Source organism: Ptychodera flava, chromosome 13, assembly GCF_041260155.1.
Source record: "Ptychodera flava strain L36383 chromosome 13, AS_Pfla_20210202, whole genome shotgun sequence".
NCBI classification, from domain to species: domain Eukaryota; kingdom Metazoa; phylum Hemichordata; class Enteropneusta; family Ptychoderidae; genus Ptychodera; species Ptychodera flava.
Window position 1 is genome coordinate 35,610,794 of NC_091940.1, and position 19,732 is coordinate 35,630,525.

General features: G+C 36.2%; 1 protein-coding gene across 2 annotated transcripts; it reads right to left on the bottom strand.

Moving 5' to 3' along the window:
• Positions 1 to 939: 939 nt before the first annotated feature.
• Positions 940 to 15,342, bottom strand: LOC139148295 (cytoplasmic tRNA 2-thiolation protein 2-A-like). Of its 2 annotated transcripts, XM_070719657.1 has the most exons (14): positions 15,166 to 15,342; positions 13,103 to 13,177; positions 12,203 to 12,281; positions 8,559 to 8,618; positions 8,148 to 8,208; positions 7,282 to 7,391; positions 5,503 to 5,684; positions 4,584 to 4,769; positions 4,202 to 4,375; positions 3,769 to 3,838; positions 2,822 to 3,018; positions 2,112 to 2,175; positions 1,507 to 1,565; positions 940 to 1,054 (listed from the first exon to the last, which is right to left on the bottom strand). In XM_070719657.1, exons 1-14 carry the CDS (start codon positions 15,213 to 15,215, stop codon positions 1,003 to 1,005), a joined length of 1,419 nt encoding a protein of 472 aa, XP_070575758.1. In that variant the 5' UTR covers positions 15,216 to 15,342; the 3' UTR covers positions 940 to 1,002. The 2 variants fall into 2 exon arrangements, with proteins under 2 accessions (XP_070575758.1, XP_070575759.1); XM_070719658.1 differs by lacking the exon at positions 8,559 to 8,618.
• Positions 15,343 to 19,732: the final 4,390 nt, after the last annotated feature.

Sequence of the window (19,732 nt, forward strand, 5' to 3'; positions counted from 1 at the left end):
GTCTGGAACAAATACAGAATTGACATAATTGAATGGCCTCTGCACCTTTTTTACTCATAAAAGCGATACACCATTTGGTTGGCATGTTTGTCATTGTTAAATTGAGCTTTGTTGCTTTTTTACAAATATGTCCCACTGAAATATTGTTTGAAATGTGTTGATAAATTTTCCTTGTGATTTTATGCAGGATGCGTTATGAGTGTGATGCTTGATTCCAATTTTATCCATTTTGATCCATTTACTGGGTGACCTGTGTCAGTACCATCAGACTTTCCAGATCCTTGATTTTAACACTCTACATCAATAAAAGTTATCTTTACAAAGTGACAAATTCTGATTAATAAATTGATATTTGCATTTACCATAGGGGGAATCGGATGTGCTTTTTATTGAATACCTGACTTTACCATGTCAGTAATCAGTGTTGACTATATTTCCTCCAACTGGCACTATGGCCAGTGTCGCTTCTATCTCTTTTTGATTGTTTATCACTTTAAATTGCTCTGAACTTTTTATGTGCGACTCAGATTGATGCTTGGATCTGTGAGCTATTTCTACTTTCAGCCACTCCAAAATGCAACAGAGATCCCACAGGACTTTGTAAACGATGAAAGAGAGCAATGTGGGCATCATTCTACATCTTTACCCATATTCCCGTCTCAAAGATGCTTTGAAGATACCTTGCTTTCTTACATTCTTTTTCATTCTATGTATCTTTCTTTTGGTTGAACTACCGCGTATATGTATTTTTCTACATCATGATGCGAATAACAAGGACGAATATTTGGAGTATGAAAAGTCAGCATTGCATTCAGCTACATTTGTAAGACCAAAAATGGTAAGGTTGTGATTTATTAAAAATTAGGCCTCTTTTCAAGTGACTGAAACACATGATCAGACAGTGGAAAAACAAAATATTCAGTCAACTGCTACAGCATGTGAAGTTTTAAAATATTTACGTTTTATTTAAAATTATCACAGATTTACATAATTTGAATAAAATTAATCACTATCCTCAAGAAGGAAATCTTCAATTTCTGCTTTCAGTTTTGACCTGGAAATTAAGAAAACAATACAAAACTATTTTTTTAAGTTTCTATCACAAACACATTCCAAATAAAAGCTAATCTTAAATTGTAGCAGGCAATTATATGAATTGAAGAAGTTTTACACAAAGATAATACACCATGATTTTGATACCACAGAACAACAAAAGCAGTAATTTCACAACAATACAAAAATTTACCATAGTTCCGATAGTTTGACCTGAAACAATTACTTCTAAACGGTAAAGGACTTCAGCCACTTTGCTTTTCCAACAGAATGGACAGAACTATGGTGCAGACAAATCATCATATTGAATAACTACAGAGCAAAGGATATTGAGTCAAGCAACTCACAATGTCCAGCAAAATATTCAAAGGAAAATGCTCCTGTTTGTACAGTTGATTGATATATAAGGTATAAGTGAAGACATTGGCATCAATAGTGTGAAATTAGTCTTACCTGTTGGTTCTCCTAGTGACCTCTTCAGTGACATACTTTGGTAGTCTGCTAATATCCTTCTGTGGATTAAGAAAGGACACACCATTATTTGTGAAATACTGTATTTTTTTAATAATCTTGTACGAGGGAAATACATCATGAGTTTGCACCATTCATGTAATAATGACATTCAACTTGACATTGCATTATGGCAGCAACTTTCTGCTCTGAGAGTGCCTAGTTTCACTTCTTTGCATATCTGTTGAAGGATTACCTCTGAGTTAAATCAAACAAAATAGGAACATGCACTGCCGATGAACACTCTAACAAAGCGAAACAACTTCAAACAGTCAAAATCTAAACAGTGAAATTCTGGGCAACTATTTATTCATGTGTATTCCGTTTAAGTTAACCAATGGAACATCCGTACAACAAAACATTGAGTCCTGCCCAGGAAAATAAGATTGTTCCCTGAAACACATTGTTCATTGATACAAAAAAGACCATGCATGATTCCTTAATTTACAACTTTTGAATTATTTAAATTGTTCCTCAGCATTCAAAACAACAGGAAAGGTACACAGGAAAAGTAACTTTTTTCAAAAACATAAATCTTAACATCTTACCATATCTCTGACTGTCACTCGACAGGCATAGCACAGGTATTCAGCCAACTGCTGTTCTGTTATTCTGAAATATAAGTATGCCATTAAATATAAGCTTCTTTTTACATTTTTTGGATTTAAAATTTTAAACTGTTGAAATAGTATTGTTTACTGAAATAAAAGTCAATTGTTTTCAACGAAGTGAGCTTTCTAATGCTGTTCTATCGGTATAGTCATTTCTAAAACTACAAAATGTTTATCTGTGGCACTAAGAGATCATGTGACAGTATGATAAAAATAAATTTGAACTTATGAACGCATACATATGTGCAATCAAGAGATGTACACTTGTGAAGTTAATAGTCTATCCTGACACCAAATATTCATTCAAAGTTCGGGTTACTACTTCTCTGGCTGTCATACTGAATATTGAAGTGTTTACTGCAGGGAAGAAAATGTAATGCAGAAAGAATGTCACAAAATTGAACATCCTTTCAAGAATGAATGAACACATTTTGGTGTTTGGAATAGCAGCTGTTGTAAGGGCAAAGAGAAATTTCACTTTTCTTTTTGGTGTAATTACATGATGACAGAAAGTGTGTGTACAGGAAGTACTGTAAGGAAAGGGAAGGACTGATATATGGTGATAGCAGTCCACAAAGCAATTGATCATGAATTGCATAACAAGTTTTTGCAATAACTACCCATTTGAATAGAGTATTAACACTTACATAGTCACATGGGAATTGCTATGGCAACTTCCATCACCCTGTCCACAGCATTCTGTTGCAGAGTTTGATTGACACCCAGCAGCATCCTCTGATTGGTTTGTTGGTTTCTTATCTATCGTTCTTTCCTTCATGAGTGACAGCGAAAATTCTGTTGATTTCAGAGCTGAGGCTTTACCAACTGATGTGTCAAGAGGTGCCTGTAATGATTATGATGGCATGGTGTAAACGTCAGATTTTTCAAAATATGCTACTCACATTAATCTCTCAAATTTTCAAAATCTATGATATACCAAATGGATATTAGTGTTGAAATTGGCTGACAACTTGCTTAGTCATTATATCTGAAAGTGAAAGTTATACACATAAAGAGGAAAGTGAAAGTTATTCACACATGGAGGAAAGTGAAAGTTATACACACATGGAGGAAAGTGAAAATTATACACACACAAGGAGGAAATTATTGAATGGAAATTGCAACTGAGAATGGTGAGCAATCTTACACTCTGATTGAAATTAATCAGCTGAGATCACATGAAGTCTGATGAACATGGTGTGCATCATATCTGGCCTACTTTTAAACACCACGACATTCATAAAATACTTTTGATGTGAAAATGTTCCATGTTTATGATGTACTTAGAAGAAATGTTATTGATATTATGAGGGAACTCTACACCAAATGTGCATGATTGCAGCCTCCATATATAATTACTTACAAAGCCCTGAATAAAGAGTATAATCTAAAGTAATCAATGGCATGTTGATGACTGAATATCTTGTCATCTGTATCTTTGATTTTGACAGGGGATAACAATCTGTACCTGCAGTGTTAAATCTGCTTCCAAGACTAAATCTCACAACCTGACAGAGAGACATAGAGCCAGACACATAGTATACACATAGTCTCTCCATCCATGGGGGAACTGTGATACACATATTAAACTTACCTGACATAAGACACAACAGTTCTCCATATCTGTTGATCTGGACTTAGCATCACATAACTTCTCACCAGTTCTGTGATTGAGTTCAACAACATTAAAATCTCTAACTAGCTTTTCAAATAAATTTTGTTTACTCTCAAGTTGTCCACATAAATATACTTTCAGAATATTGATCTTACCTTCATCTTGTCTGGTCAATTTGGCTACTGTTCCACTCTCCCTTCTGCATTTCAAAATGTCTATTTGAGGTATAAAAACACTTTATATCTAGTGCAAGTCACCACAAGTTATAATCAAATAGCTTCCTTCTGATGTCTTCTCTGTATCAATTCATAACAATAAACAAGCTATCATTCATTAAAAACCAAATTGATTGACAAGAGACATGCTACAAGTTGTTTGCAAGAATGTCTTGTTTCCGCTCTTAGATACATACCTAAACACAGTGTTGACAGTTGATGGAAAGTTCACTTGTAAGTTTGTAACAAAGGCCTCTGTCAAATGGTTGATGCTGGCATTCACTGGTGCTTTGGTAGTTAATGTCGGTATGACAACTGGCTCAATATTGTGGAAACGATTGTAAATGGCAATCTCTTTTGATGTAAATTCCCTGAGAAGTAAAAGAAACAAAATAAAATGTATAGCTACTGTGTAACAAGACAGAAATCTAATCCTTGAAATGTATGGAACAGAATGGAATTAAAAAAGCAAAGTTCAAAAAGTATGAGCCATTACTACTCAAAATTTGAATACAATATCTCATTTACAGTCTGATAGAAAAAGTACAGAATGTAGAACCTGAATTAAGGACATCTCACCTCATTGGGCGAAGAAACAGGATGTCGCCATGGCGATAATCAGCAAAATTGGTATCCAAGGGAACAGCAGCTCCTCTTCCCTTAGCAAGGTCAGACAGAATACAGACAGACAGATTTGTACCACTGTTGCCTAGCATAACTTTGTCATATTTGTATGTCCGTGCTATGTGTAAAAGTAATTTATTCCTTAAATAAAACAAAGAAACAAAAACAGTACTTTATCAAATGAAGGGATGAACTAAAAGTTAAATTTTAATTATCATTCATGAGAATTGCCATCTGTGAAGACATCAAATTTTTGTCTGTTTTTTGTTGCCTGGTGATTTGGTGAATTTTATCAGTATTCAAGTAACATTGCTTCCATTGGTTAAAAAATGGTTGCTGCACTGAATTTGGTTATGTCATAAAAGTGGCATGTACAGCAAGATGGCTGGACAGTTTGGTCACCAGCACCACAATCAGGGCATGTCACTCGTCTATCTCTGTGCTACCTATAGAGGGGGCTCTTCACAAGTGTGTGATGTTTTCACATGAAACATAATGGAGTTTGTTAAAGAATTGCATGTGCAGGAAATGCCTGCGTGTCAACCAATCACATGATCTATATCAAAGAGAGATATACCTCATTAACACTTGCACTGGATATAAAAGTTATGAAAAATAATATAACTTTTGCCAAACAAAATTTCACAAGGTATTGCTTCTGACTAACATTGATTGTGATACCACAATACAATTCTTGGAAGAAATCACATAATTACACTACAAACATTCTTTTCAGTGTTGTAGAATCGCACACAGCATAACAGTTGATATTTTTCAGCATCAAGTAATTCATCTGTGAGTTTCCATCTCCAACAAAGAAACTGACTTTACAGTCATTTATGCTTTCAGTATGCATGAAAAGATGAACAAATACCTTAATTTTTGGACAATGTCTTCTTTTGCTGTTACTGACTTTGTACTTGATAATAGTTCTTGAAGCTGCATGGTTTTTGAGTCATCAATCTCTATTCTCAATTTTGTCATATTTCTCGTTACAGTCTCACAGCTACCGTCATTCTCACCAGGCTGCAAGCACTTGTCATCTAAATCAACAGCCTGAATTAAAAATCAAAATTTAAGGTAACATGATGAGATCAAATTGAAAATATCTATGTGTAGACACTAAGCATGTCATTCTTATTTTTGTAGTGGACAAAGATATGTACAATATAATATTCAAAACTTCAGTGTGTGTGGTACCAGTAGTAACAGTAGAATTTATTTTGACCAACTGAATGTAGTCTTGTACACACTGACAAGTTTTCAGTCATTCATTTTGGCATCTTTTTAAAGATTTGAACCCAATTATACTACAGATATAGGTAGACTTGAGGTGTTATCAGTGCCATTTTGAGGAAGTACTATCAGAGATTGGAGAGTAGGGGCAGGGACGAAGGAAGGCACATAGAGAGATCCACAGAGAGGTTTTTACAACAGAACAATAGGTTGATCTGTGGTAAGTCAGGTTGTCTGATGGTTTATTGGTTTGTTGGCAGATTATTTGTTTGTTGGTTGTTTGTTTATTTGTCTGTCTGTTTTTTTGTTTATTCCTTTGATAATATTATGTAATTTTAGGTTTAATTATTTTACATTCTTGCATTTTACAATCCGCACGGATGAGAACCACTTGATATATCTGACAGAGACAGCCCTGATGGTAATTTTCAAAATGATGTAAAGATTTATACCACCATCCTTAGCATCATAATGAGTCCGGGTAATGTCCATAGAGAGGATAGTTGGGAATAGCCAATGGTGTACTGTATATGTAATGAGGTTAAGGCAAGAACCAATCACGTACTTTATATGTACTGAGGGTTAAAGGTTACAAGGGTTCGCTTTGAAATGTTATGCTGGAGAGTGCGATCTGACTTGCATGACTTGACAGATCCACCGATCGAGTGAGACTGTTGGCTACCCGGAAGTGTCTCAGCCCGAGTCGATTGGAGACGTTCTACCATGTTAAAAGTTGTAAGGATTTCTTCCGGAATACTTCTTTCCCCTGACCATGTTCGGAAAAGATTTATTGGACATTTTTCGTTCTCTCTTCAAGCTTTTGGTTAACTTCTCGGCGATTGATCAGGCGCGCGTTTTTTTGAGTGAAGGGTCAATCGCAGCAGGAAATGCATGGAGATCGAAAAAATCGTGCTCCATCGTGCTCCGATCACCAACGTGAACAGTTGACCCATCATTGCAAAGCTTGAAACATTCTCCATATTACAGATGGCAAGGTTAAACTAAAATTTGACCAAAAATAGGCGATATTTGGCGACAAATAACTTACTCTAAATTTACAAGGGTCAAATTCTGATTTCTAGGAGCAGTACCTGGCCAGGACAACCATCCAAAGAAGTTATTTTTGATGTAATAACCACTTGTGTTGGTCACCATCTCAACCGTAATGAACATTGTGCATAATGTCTACATCTAAAAACTTCCAAGTGCTAAAAATAAAGGATGAAATCTTGTCAAACAGTTCCGAAGTTGTTGCAATCTGCGAGCCTAGGTTTGCATGGTTAATTATTCATGACGTTGCGACAGCAGGTTTGCTGATTGGTCAATTGTAATATCCTTTATATGGACATAACCCAGACTGGTAATGAGTCCCTTCAATCATATATGGAAGCATAGCAATACACTGAAATATACTTACATTTTCAAGAGCTTCAACATGACAGGGAAATGTACATTCTGACAAAGCATTTTGAATCTGATCACATACAGCCTCTCTTTCCTGTGAACTTTGACCTGTCACTGCTCCCTCTGAAAAATTCAGATGGCAACAAGTTCAATACACTGTCACTTGTACTTTTTCAAATGTAGCATTTGATCCTCTCACAATGAAGGCTTAATGTATTACTTGTAACAATATTGTTTCTCATCAAGTACATCTGATACTAATCCCAAAACATTACAACCAATACAACAATTGCCATGGCAGAGAAGTACAGTGAACCAGGGATTCATAAGACGGTATGGATTTGAACAATGTTTGGATAGCTAATCATTTGCACAATAGCAAATTGGATATCTCCATATTTATTGCCTTCTGATAACCTATAAAAAATACAATCTAACCATCTGACATAGTTTACCTGTCATTAACAACAAGCTGTATGGAATTTCTGTGAGTATAGATTTTTAGCTTGCTAGAATTGTACATGCGCTATAATTTTCTTAATTTACAACACATAAGTTACTGTTATGGTATGATAATTATGGACACCACAGTAGGCATTATGCCACAAATGTAAATTGTTCACTGTTTATACTGGTTGGCACCGTTTTGTTTCTGAGTACTGTAAGTTTTCTCTTCCTGTCTTGAGTACTTTCTGCCATGTGAATAATTTAAACCACTTTTATGGATTTAAGCATATTATGTCTACTAGACATTTCGAACAAATTTATCTTTTCTCATACAGCTCTTGGCAATGAATTGAAATACAAATGTACCCTTCACACACACTTTTTTATTTTCTCTAGTAAAAACATAATTTTCAGAATATGTAAATGACTTACCATCCATGTAAATTACACCAGGATGAAATCTTAACTTCTTGTGGTTTTCTTCACGTATACCCTGAAATGAAAGATATTCACATTGTTATCAGACCACACCTGTCAACACTGGTCATCATGAACTTATTTTGTTTTTATATATTCTCCCTCAACACTTCCATAAAAAAGTTCAGTTTCTCAGTAAATTCAGCAAAAAAATACACTGGCAGTTTGATTTGGAAGTTACCAACAATCTCCCTTAGACCATCATGGTTCACGATGGACTGTTAAAACTTTGACACATAAATGTACATGACACACATGTCATCTTATCAATGTCTTCATAGTTTTTTATCATCAGAATGTTACTGTGTAAACTGTATAATTTTACTAAGAAATGTTCTTGTAAAGGAAAAAACCAAATGGTCATACTTCATTCACAAGCTTTATCATTGCACTAGAACTTTGACCTCCAGAAAATGCCAACAGCACCTGTTGAGAAAAATAGATAATGTATTAAAATTTATGTTGTGAGGACAAATTGATGGTACATGGAAATCCTGATTATCATTATTTTGGGGCAATTTACAGAGATTGGGTCACAGATGGTTTCCTGTTCATGAACAACCAATTTGTTCATGACCAAAAAAGGGCAGATCGTCCATGTAGCCGACACGAACACGAAGTGTCTGATACTGGCTACCGAAAACTATGAAAAATAGTAAAGAATGAGCAACAAAATCACCATCAGTTTTAAGTTGCAGGTGGAATAAGTCTGTGCCTTTGTATAAAATACTATAAAAATAGTAGAAAGTGAGCAACCAGCTGAAAGTTAGTCAAGGAGGCCTTAACCGCATATCATTTGCATCTCATTGTCGGCTACATGGACTGTGTGCCCAAAAAAGTGAAACAACACATATGAAAGCCGCAAATATTTCAAAACTTTCAAATCTTTTGAAGTGCTATATGATTTTCCAGGTATTAACAATTAATCCCTTTTCTAGAATGAACTATTCCCTTATTCCCTCATTATGAATGCTGTCCTGAGAAATCTTTCAAGTTTCCTTTCTGGAAAAGAAATCAACCATTAATGTCTCTGACAACAATGTGCATATCTTAGGGAATGTGTTGACTCTACCTGTCTACTGAATAAAGCCTGTACAGCTATGCCTTACTCCACAGAGAGTTACCTAGGACTGTCCTGCACACACTAACACCTCAGTGACCAAACCACCATAACGTTCATTCACGAGGGTAACTTGAAAGACAAGTTCTCATATAATCCTAGTACTTGCTTTCACTATCCAGAAGCATATTTTCACATTCCATAAATTATATATTAGTGTAACTGAAGAATACTGGGATAAACCATCCTCTCACTAATATACTTGTCTTAGGGGGCCCTTCAATGACAGCAGATAGAAACATACCCCGATGATAATGTTGACTTACAATACGACTAGAGGGGAAATAGGATACTTTAATCTAATGCTAAATCCTTTAAAAATCAAGCTTACACAGCAACGTGTTGACCTAGATGATTGTTGAAAAGCTTGAAGGGGTACTACTGTCAGATTTTCATCTAACGACAAGCAAAGTAATCATTATGAAAAAGTACACATGTAATACAACGTTAAGTGTATGTGTGGGAGGGCTCCATTCCTGGGAATGGTAGTCACCCCTACTGTATTGCTGATAGCATTTGAAATTATCTGAACTAACCAGAGGGTGCCAGGTGGGATTGAGTCGCCTTTTCACCTCTATATGATGTTTACAAGGTCACATGCACTATTTGAACTAGGTCAGTGATCGATAAAAGTGTATCAGAAGGACATTCATACACTTTTTCATCATGTCAATACAAAGGGATGAGCAAAAGCAGCATTTTGAATGTGCTGGTGAAAAGTCACTCACAGACAATCATAAGTACAGTAGTTTTGTTACAGGTCATGAAATTGGCAATGAAATATGAAAGAAAGCTGCTTTGGATCAACAATTCAAGAACTGTGAGGCTATTTACTGCTAGCTGAGCTAATAATATATGAAAAGACTATTACTGCAGATATCTTTGATAGTCAATGTAGTACCTGGAAACTTTATGCAAATAAATGGAAAACATAGGACAATGACACAAGAAGCAAGGTATAAGGATGAACATTTATCAAGATTAATGTCATACGTGAACTGTGTGTAATCAGCAAATGTTACCTAGTATTGCATGACAGCTAGGGACAATACAGTGCGTGAATTCACTCACCGGTATGTATGTGTACGATATTAAAGAGGCACTCCCACTTGGTAACATTTTTAAAACACATTTTTTTAATGCCAACGGTCGATATTTGACGTGGCAACTCCGCGCGCATCGCGAGATATCGATAAAAACATGTCATTTCCAGAGCGTATTTTTCACATCCCGAAGTTTTACGATCGTTTCTGGTTATGACCCGAAATCCCCCGAAAGTGTGTTGTTATGCTGATTGAGGATATTCTAAGGAGTCCAAAAACGTTTGAATGACGCAATTAAATTACCTCCTACTGCGATGACTTTATATACATCATTATCGATGCCTTTACCTCTGGTAATTCTTTTTTGAAACTTCTCTTTAGTTTTTGTCGTTTTCATTATTCTCAATCAGTTGTATTAAATTTTTAAATAATACCACATAGATATCAGTTTTTACGTGTAAAATATTAGTTGCCTCTGATGACTACATTTTGTCGTCTGCCACACAGTTACGCGTGGTTCGATACATAGCGGCCGCCGCGTGTGGTATGCGTGCATACCACGCGACGGCCACTATGCATACTATGTACCAACCGCACCTTTCTGTGCTAGTCACCTATGCGAATTCTGGTGGAATCAGCAAACTTTGTTTTTCGTTTTTTTGCCGAGTCAGTAGGACTCGGCTCTTTCCCATGGGACATGACCGCTCACCGACGCGAGTGGTACTGCTGTGGCGTACAGCAGCGTCAGCGTAGACTCGTACTCCATAGCTTAGTTGACAATGGCCCCAGTACCGAACGTTCTATGTTCGGAAGCTGAATTCAGGTGGGCCACCGGAATTCAAACTTTAACTTTTTTGAGGACATGTTTTTATCGATATCTCGCGATCCGGGCGCAGTCGCCATGTCAAATATCGACCGTTGGTATTAAAAAAATGTGTTTTAAAAATGTTACCAAGTGGGAGTGCCTCTTTAAGGGATGGACCATTAGATCTTGGGAGGTTGGGGTGGTCACAATCAGATTGTGAATATTTTCTTTTACAATAAATTTTTGAAAATTTTATTTCCTAGTGAGTCATGATGTGCTAATTCTTTTTTCTTGGTAAACTGTCAGATTTGTCATTTTTTTATGTTCTGATTTTATTTTTTTATTTTGCAAACTAGTCTGAAGATTTTTTCCTAATTTTTTGCTTTGAAATTTTTTTTCCATTTTTGACCACCCCCTCCAAAGATCTAATGGTCGTCCCTAAGGTATACTGATCATAACACGAAGAAATATTTGAGAAATAGCAAACAACAAAAAGATTTGGCAACACTGTATCTTTGGACAGGCCATGTGACAGGTGACATTGTATCTATGCTTCAGTGAATGGGCTTTTTGCTGTGAAAATGTTTGCATTGCTCAAGACACATGTATCTTGCATTGACTGATTATGCAAATGGTCTGATATGTGATTTGACAGAACTGTAACAAAATGAAACCTGATTGTGAATGTTTGATTTATCTTTTATAAAAGTAACCTGAGCAACTGGAGAGGAGTTTCTCAGGTTATCAGTAGACCCTAGGATCAAGAAACGTCTCTTTAAGTATTCACAAATCTACGGTATTAAACCTTGAGGTGGTCTATTTGGAATACTTTCCAAAGTCTCCTGACTACAGGGTACAACTTACAACAAATCTTCTGTCAAGAAAATACCCAGAAGTTGAATTTTCTCCCCTTTAAAATCCTCAAACATCCCTCTCTGGTGTAACCTTTTTATTTCAAGGACAAGGTTTGGTTTCCATTTAAGGATACACAGTAGACAAGACTTGTACAATGTTTTGAACAAAGTTACAGTATACATCGTACCTTTTCTCCTTTCTTCACCAATTTGGACTTTCCAATCGTGGACCTGAACTTGTGTGTGAAGTAATTCAGGAAACACTGCCTGAAATATACAGGAATAGAACAGGTAAATGTAACATTAGTTTATGAATCTTATTCACCCATAATACTCCACAACCAATACACTTCTCTGCGAATCACACGGTGAATATCATCATGCGTTCCATGGACACTGTAGTATTTCCAGTCTTGTATACATTGTGTTGATGTAGCATGCATGCCTAGATGGGGTACACCACAGTCCGTCCTTTGTGGAGGGACCGTGGGTACATACACAGTGAATGTTGCCAGCAGTAAGAGTAATGATTGGTGGACATAGACATGTTTTGCATCATATACATATTTCCTGGCCATATTTAGGTAAGAGCATAGGCCTGCAAGTCAACCAAAACAGTATGTTTCCATCAGCTTAACAGCGAAGTTAAACAGAATGCTGTTTGGGACTATTCACAGGCCCTCTTGGAAACAGATATGTGCTGTTATCCAAATATGCTCTGTTGATACAACTTTTGTAACATACCTCATCCATTTTTGTGATGCAAAAATTGAAAAATTTCTTCACTATCACCAAGACTAACAGGTCTAAAACCGTTCACTTGTATATGGCTTTTTGCATGTATCAGCACTAAACTGACTCATCTCATATGACTATAAATTGATAAATCACAACAAAGACTTGAATGAGGTTTGTTACAACTATCACTGGTAACAATTGCAATATTAGAGGTAAGGGTTAGAAAAAGAGTACCTAGCTGGAGCCCCCTAGGAAACCCTTTAGTTTACATCCAGTTATTGTCACTCATGCCTTTACTGAAGCCCCTTCATTTGTAGAGCATGATAGAATGTTAGCCTTTATTCACTTACCTGCAAAACACCAATTCATAGGCCTTCAGTTCTACAACAGCTGATTGGTCACACCTCATGCAAGTTGTTCTCAAACTGAAACACAAACAAATGACAGAGCTGTTATCATTTCACTGATCTACCATCCTTGTATAATCATAGATTGAACTTTGAATTTCCAAAGACAATCATTTTTCCATATTTATGCACGCAAGTCACTAGGCCAGGGGTAATATGGCAAGAGACTGCCATAGAACAAAGGCTGCAAAAATTGACGACAAAGTTTGCATTTCACCACACAGTCTGGCATTACTGCCTCTCTCTACATGGAGTAAATTACAGTTATACATAAAAAGTAGACACTCAGATAATATCCTGTAGAAAATTCATTAACATACAGCAAAAGAAGAAATCTAGGTGAGTGACTTTGAAAAGTTGTCTGACCATGCAAAACAGTACCTGCCCTGACAATCACTTCATATGCCTCACACACTGTACACCTGGTATAATATTAAAGTTAGTATTTATTTCCACCTGCCCACTGGATAGGTAACTGTAACTGCCAAAATTTACCTTCCTAAGGCATGCAATCAATTTCCTATCCCCCTGAAGAGCGAGCCTAAGCACTCTTTGACTTGAGACAATTATTTATGTGATCAATAATGCTCATAAAATGCTAATTGTAATATATCATGCTACCAAGCGCCATTCTGATTGCACAAGCAAGAGCTCATTCCATCAATGCTAAAATATTGTTTTAGCAGTACTAAAATGGGCCCTTAAAGCAGCAGAGAGGGTTAATATGGAAACCAATAAAGGGGAGGGCATTTAGCTTGCAGGGAAATTTTGGGGTGTAACAAATAAATTAAATGAACAATTAATTTAATACTAATTAGTATTTTGCAAACACAGGTGTAGACTTTTTCATCCTTTTTTAGAAATATACCCTCATACTTTTGGCACTTTGCCATACTTGCAGAGTCACATTTTGTCGTCTGCTTCACTGGACATGAACCATGGCCGAAGACATTACTGAGATGACAAATAAACATCTCCTGAATGAAACAGCTGACTTGGTTCAAGTACAATGCAGCCAATTTGCAAATTTTGCATTGTACTGTGAAAAAAATGCAATGTTAATGAACATAATATATATATCTTGTCGTTGGATACTGTGTGCTTGTATTGTCAATGTGCTCCCAACTTATAAAAGTGCTTGGTCTTGGGCACTTAATTTCTGACGTTCGATATCTCAGATGTTCGTTTTCTGCATTTGCATGATTTGGGGCTTAGAATATTGAGAATACCCCAATAAGATGACAGAGATACACAAGTTGATATTATAAGCAATAAACCCCGCTGCAGTTGGATCTACTCTTTATTTTGGTGCAATGCGCTCACTATAGCACTTGCCTATCTGCTCATGCTATATGTTACAAATTGTACCAAAATCTCACGCCCTGCCTTCGGCTGGGGTTATTGCTTAAATCCATTATGCTGAAAATTTGGCACAATATCATATGTTTGCATTAATTGAGTTCAGTAGTTCAAGGGTTCATGTTTGAAGTATAACATCATTTCAGCAGCATCCAAGAAGCCTACAGTATGAACAGGTCATCAAGTGTATCACCATAACACTGGTAATATCACAAATGACATAGAGATGTGCTCAACGCATTAGGAAAACCACAGTCCCTCTATCCTATAGAAAAACTGTGGGAAAACTTTTCTTGTCATGTGAAATGAAGAAAATACTGACAGCAGGAGTTGGCCAACGATTGTTACTTTCACACACTTTCACACTTCTACCTCCATGGTCCATGCCATGGTAACTTACACTGCTAACTTTAAAGGGATACGATCACCTGTAATCTAAATATGCCCATATATGGTCAGAGGGGCGTTCCTTGGTATTCAAAATACCCGAAATCTGTGATTGGTTAGATTTTCTCTTTCCATAGTAACTGTGGCAAAATTGGAACAGGTGACAGTATATCTTTGGCAGCAACTCAATGACCGGCTTCATTCAAAAGACTTTGTGAGGTTCACTACCGGTACAGTGCACTGGTTTTCGAGTGACTTACCTTGGTCTAGCTTTCTCCGGTTCTTCACCTCCCTCTTGTACTTGGCACATGATTTTCTTGTATTTTTTCTCACAACTAGCCCTTCACTGTCAGAAAATTGCAACACCGACAGCAGCGCATGTATATACCCACGTTTTGTAATTTAGTCTGCTACCCGGAAGTAATGCAATACATGTTCGCTGCTTAATGTCTGTTATTTCATTACTCACTCGAAAGTGCGCCCTCTATGGGTATATATTGTCCCACAGGCAATTAATTCCTCTTGCGTCTCCCCATTCTGTCTCACCAGTCTTTCGACGTGACACCTTCTGCGTCTACTACAATCAACATGTATCGATACGTAAAGTTGATCGACTTACTTATTTCGTGGCGTTTCAATACGTAGTGTACGGTGTGACCGTGACGTGGTGTCTTACGGACAAGCAACAAAAACATTATTTAGAGGTGAACCATGGAAGATTTTTGAAAAAAAACTGAAAAAAGATTCCGGGAGGTTGCCTTTGGAAAAAAATTCAACTGAGGATGACAGTGGATAGGAAGTGAGAAATAATATCTTTCACTGTCGAAGTGACGTATTTTCATAATTTCTTTCATTTTCGGTGCACCCTTTAGTCAAGATATTTTCATAAACATCTTAATTCATTACATTTTATTTCATATGCCCTGACTCTTTTGCTGTTTTGTATATGTACCCAGTGTTTCAAATGTGATCGCACTCATCCCGATGTTAATGTTTCAAGAACTCTTTTTTCAAACAACTTTAAGCACAACATTTTGTGCAACAGGGTTAGACTAGGGTGAAAGAATTTGCCGTAAACAGACTTTAATATGCTTACCTTGTAATTTATTTTGTCTTTTAAAGCATGTCACAGGATACATCTGTTAATACCCAAATAGAAGCTGCACTCCAAAATAAATTGCCAATCCCTGAATTTGAATCAATGCAACACATAAACTTTTAAACAATAAGAAATCGAAGCAGCTAGTTCTGTAGCACATACATATGCAGAACCTGCATTTTGGTTTCTTTGTATTTATAAATATGCATATTTTTCGCATTACGTGGTAAAAAAGAGGAATTTTCCTGTTGTGATATTCACGTGTCTCTGTTGACAAGGTAATGCTGAGAAATCATTTTGTGTCTGATATATTTTAAGTCTCATGAAAACTATGTTTAAAACGCTAAAAATGGCCACAAAATAACCCCATCTTAATGTGTAAAATTCAAAATGTTCTGTATTAGGAGGGGGCACCTCTCCTAACCACCCCAAAGCGAATGGATTAATTGTGTCATTTCAGTATTTCACTACGTCTGTGCATTTGCAGTTTTTCAGATCCTTAGTCCTTAAATATGTATTTATTTACTTATAATTTCATGTATTAATGTACTTTGATGACTAGCTAATCGACGGATAAAGCGGCAGTGTGAGAAAAAAAGGGAAAACCAAGTCATATGGCGAACAAATTGAAAACTTTTAGATGTATATCTGACCACAGTCGCTTATAGTTATAGGTACACGGCAGACGGACTCAGTATGACCATATATAACATAAATGTGTACAGGCATTCATCCGTAGGTGTGTATACGCTATGATCGTAGCGTCAAGTTCCTATATTAATGTATTCAATGTATAAATCTCTCTTTAGGAGGATTACTAGCAGTTCAAATCGTTCAATAAATGCTGTAAAGTGAAAATAAAACCCAAACAGATGACTGATACAAGAATACATCTTTATAGAAGTAATAAATCCTTTACGGATCAACGGTTCATACAAATTCAACCATCTCACCGGTGAGTTTTGTACAACCACTGTTTTCTACGGAACGTTCGGGCCTTCATACGGTCTGGGCAGAAAACTCGGTTGAAATATCTGGCAATTTACCTTGATTTTATTGTCGACAAAGTAAGCGAAATGATCGTAAATTGTTTGTTAATATTAGCGTATCACCCTCAAATATGCATATTTTTGATGAGATTAAACAGAGAACAAATCATTTCAAACGATGTAAAATTCAATGGAAAATAAAGGCTTGCAAAGGGTGAACTATAAAGTTACACATATAGAACAATTAATATACCAAGTCAAGAAATAGGTCCGTTTATGATATTTGATAGCAATGTAGGTATCTATGAACTATTCGCTCTGATGGCTCGTGTTTCTAGAATCTGCAATGATATCGTGACCGTACTCCATGTTATGGTGAGGTGAACTGCCACGCCGGACTTGTACAACCATGCTGAGTTCTAAAAATAATCTACGTGCATACGTATACTGTTACTATTAATTCCGTAAAAGGGAGATCGTGACCGTACCATACTGCCAGACTAGAACAACAAAATAGTTAAGATTGAACTCACAACATGTTATGAAAACATTTCCATGTAATAAACAGGAAAGCTTAAAGAATTAGAGAGCGATGTAAACCTATTAAATCCATAGGGCATATCATTTGTGATTGAATGTTTTCAAAGGGCACAAGTTTGTCAGCTTTGACCTGTGAATAGTTCTCCGGAAAAACATGGACATAGACTGTACAAAATAATGGTTTCTTTCGACATGGTTCGACAGTCAAAAAGAAAACAATACTAACAGAGAGGTATGTAAGGGAATAATATATCTGCCATTTCACCGGCCGTGGGAATCATGAGATAAACACTTTCGACAGTGTATGGAACCCACCGGCCTCCCGCCTGTACGAATTCATAATTGAATATTGATATTATTTAACCGTTCAACGAGGCCCTCCTTCGAGTTTCACGTCCAGGCTCAAGCCGACAAAGTTGATAGAAAGTATCCATGGAAACCTGAAGAAATGAATTGATTAAAGTTTGCTGACATGAAGAATTCTCCCTTTTCATAACAAGTCATTGATTTGTACACAAAATTCAAAAACAACAAATTTGCATTCATTTATTATTTCATGCACATATAAATGAACACATATGACGCATCTACGAACGTCATCTGTACGTAAACAAATACGTATATACGTATACGTGATGTTTATTTATATGTATGTACTATGTATGTGTGTATGTATGTATGTGTGGGTGTGTATATACATATACATATACATATACATATGTATAATATTGTATATCATATACATATATATATATATATATATATATATGTAATAGAAGCAATGATAAATATGAATATCTATGTGATTGACATAGATAAAAGTGATTTTTCGTTTTAGAAAACTTCAGGGAAATCATAATAAGGAAAGTTAAGATGTTTTCAAGAATCCATGTGATCATTCCGAGAAGAGTGATTGAGACAAATAATAACTTTAGTAGCGTCCATTAAAAAAACAGCGACAAGAATGAGGACAGTTATAAAGTGTTTTTCATATGACAAACAGGTTTATCCTAGTTTTGTTTGTTCGAATTTTGGCGAGAGCGTACGACAACATCTTGTGCGCTTCGAAATGTAAAGACTTAAACGTTTGCTCAAACATTCCCCGAGGAAATTTTAAACCATTCTCTTTCAAACTCAAGAATAAAAAATTGGTGTCACCTTGAAAAATTTTAGACTGTAGAAACAAATTACCTTCGATTTTAAGATATTTGAAATTCAAAATGGCCGCCAGCCCAGTATTACCTCAATGGGAAAAAGTAAATTTTCGATTTTCACAAAAACACAACGGTGAAAACTTTTATTACTCCAAAAGTTTCAAAATTAGTCCATACAAGTGGCAAATGAGAACATTATTGCAAAACTTCATCAGAATATTTGTTTCCGGGGAGCATTCTACCTTAATCGTAGTCTGTCTGAGGCTTCACCATGATACCCATTTTCCGTCATGTGAGCTTCTCTTAAGTGTTCTGAATTCTGATAAAAGTTCAACTTATTCTGTTATTGCATGTAATCAAAATACCAAAATACTATAAAGTTACAATTTTTACCGATACGACAGCAAAATTTACATTTTTACTTCGACAATGAAAAAAATATTATGCTCAGTTTATGGCCTACATGTCGATGCCTGCTAACTAATTATACATTCAAAGATGTCCAAGCGGTTACCCTAGTTATCCTTACAGTGAGAACTAACCTCTTCATGGTGGTCAGCTTTGGACAGTCCTGAGAGTTTACATGTTACATACACCCACCTCTCCGTATGTAATCAGTGACCACCTTTCGTAAATGGAATGACCAAATTCGGTAGCAGTACCTGTATACAGTGGTCAACAACTCTGATAAGAATGAGAAGACTTATTACTGACACTGACAGTGACAGATCAATTTTACTTTTTACAATTTCTTACATTTCTGCATGACTTTCTATATTCGGTAAGTAAACTACCCTACAAGTAATCCCACTGCGATCTCTCAGCTGCAGAAAGACCCCCAACAAAGCGGTCATTTTTTTCTGTCCCCACTCCACCCCCGTCCCCACCCGGTTAACCACCATACACACGTTTAACTTTATTAATTTTCACGGATAACATGACAAATTGTAATATTCTCATGGGTGTCCAGAAGAGGAATTAGCACAGAGAAAAATGCATCGAAAGCTACGAAAATTGCAAACATATTTGTGAACTGCTACTTTGC

Coding starts and splice junctions, on each gene's coding strand:
- LOC139148295 (XM_070719657.1), bottom strand. CDS start 15,215: ATGTGCCAAGTACAAGAGGGAGGTGAAGAACCGGAGAAAGCTAGACCA. Junction 3,839..4,201: donor ACTGTCAACACTGTGTTTAG/GTATGTATCTAA, acceptor ACTCAATCACAG/AACTGGTGAGAAGTTATGTG. Junction 1,055..1,506: donor GTCACTAGGAGAACCAACAG/GTAAGACTAATT, acceptor CTTAATTTCCAG/GTCAAAACTGAAAGCAGAAA.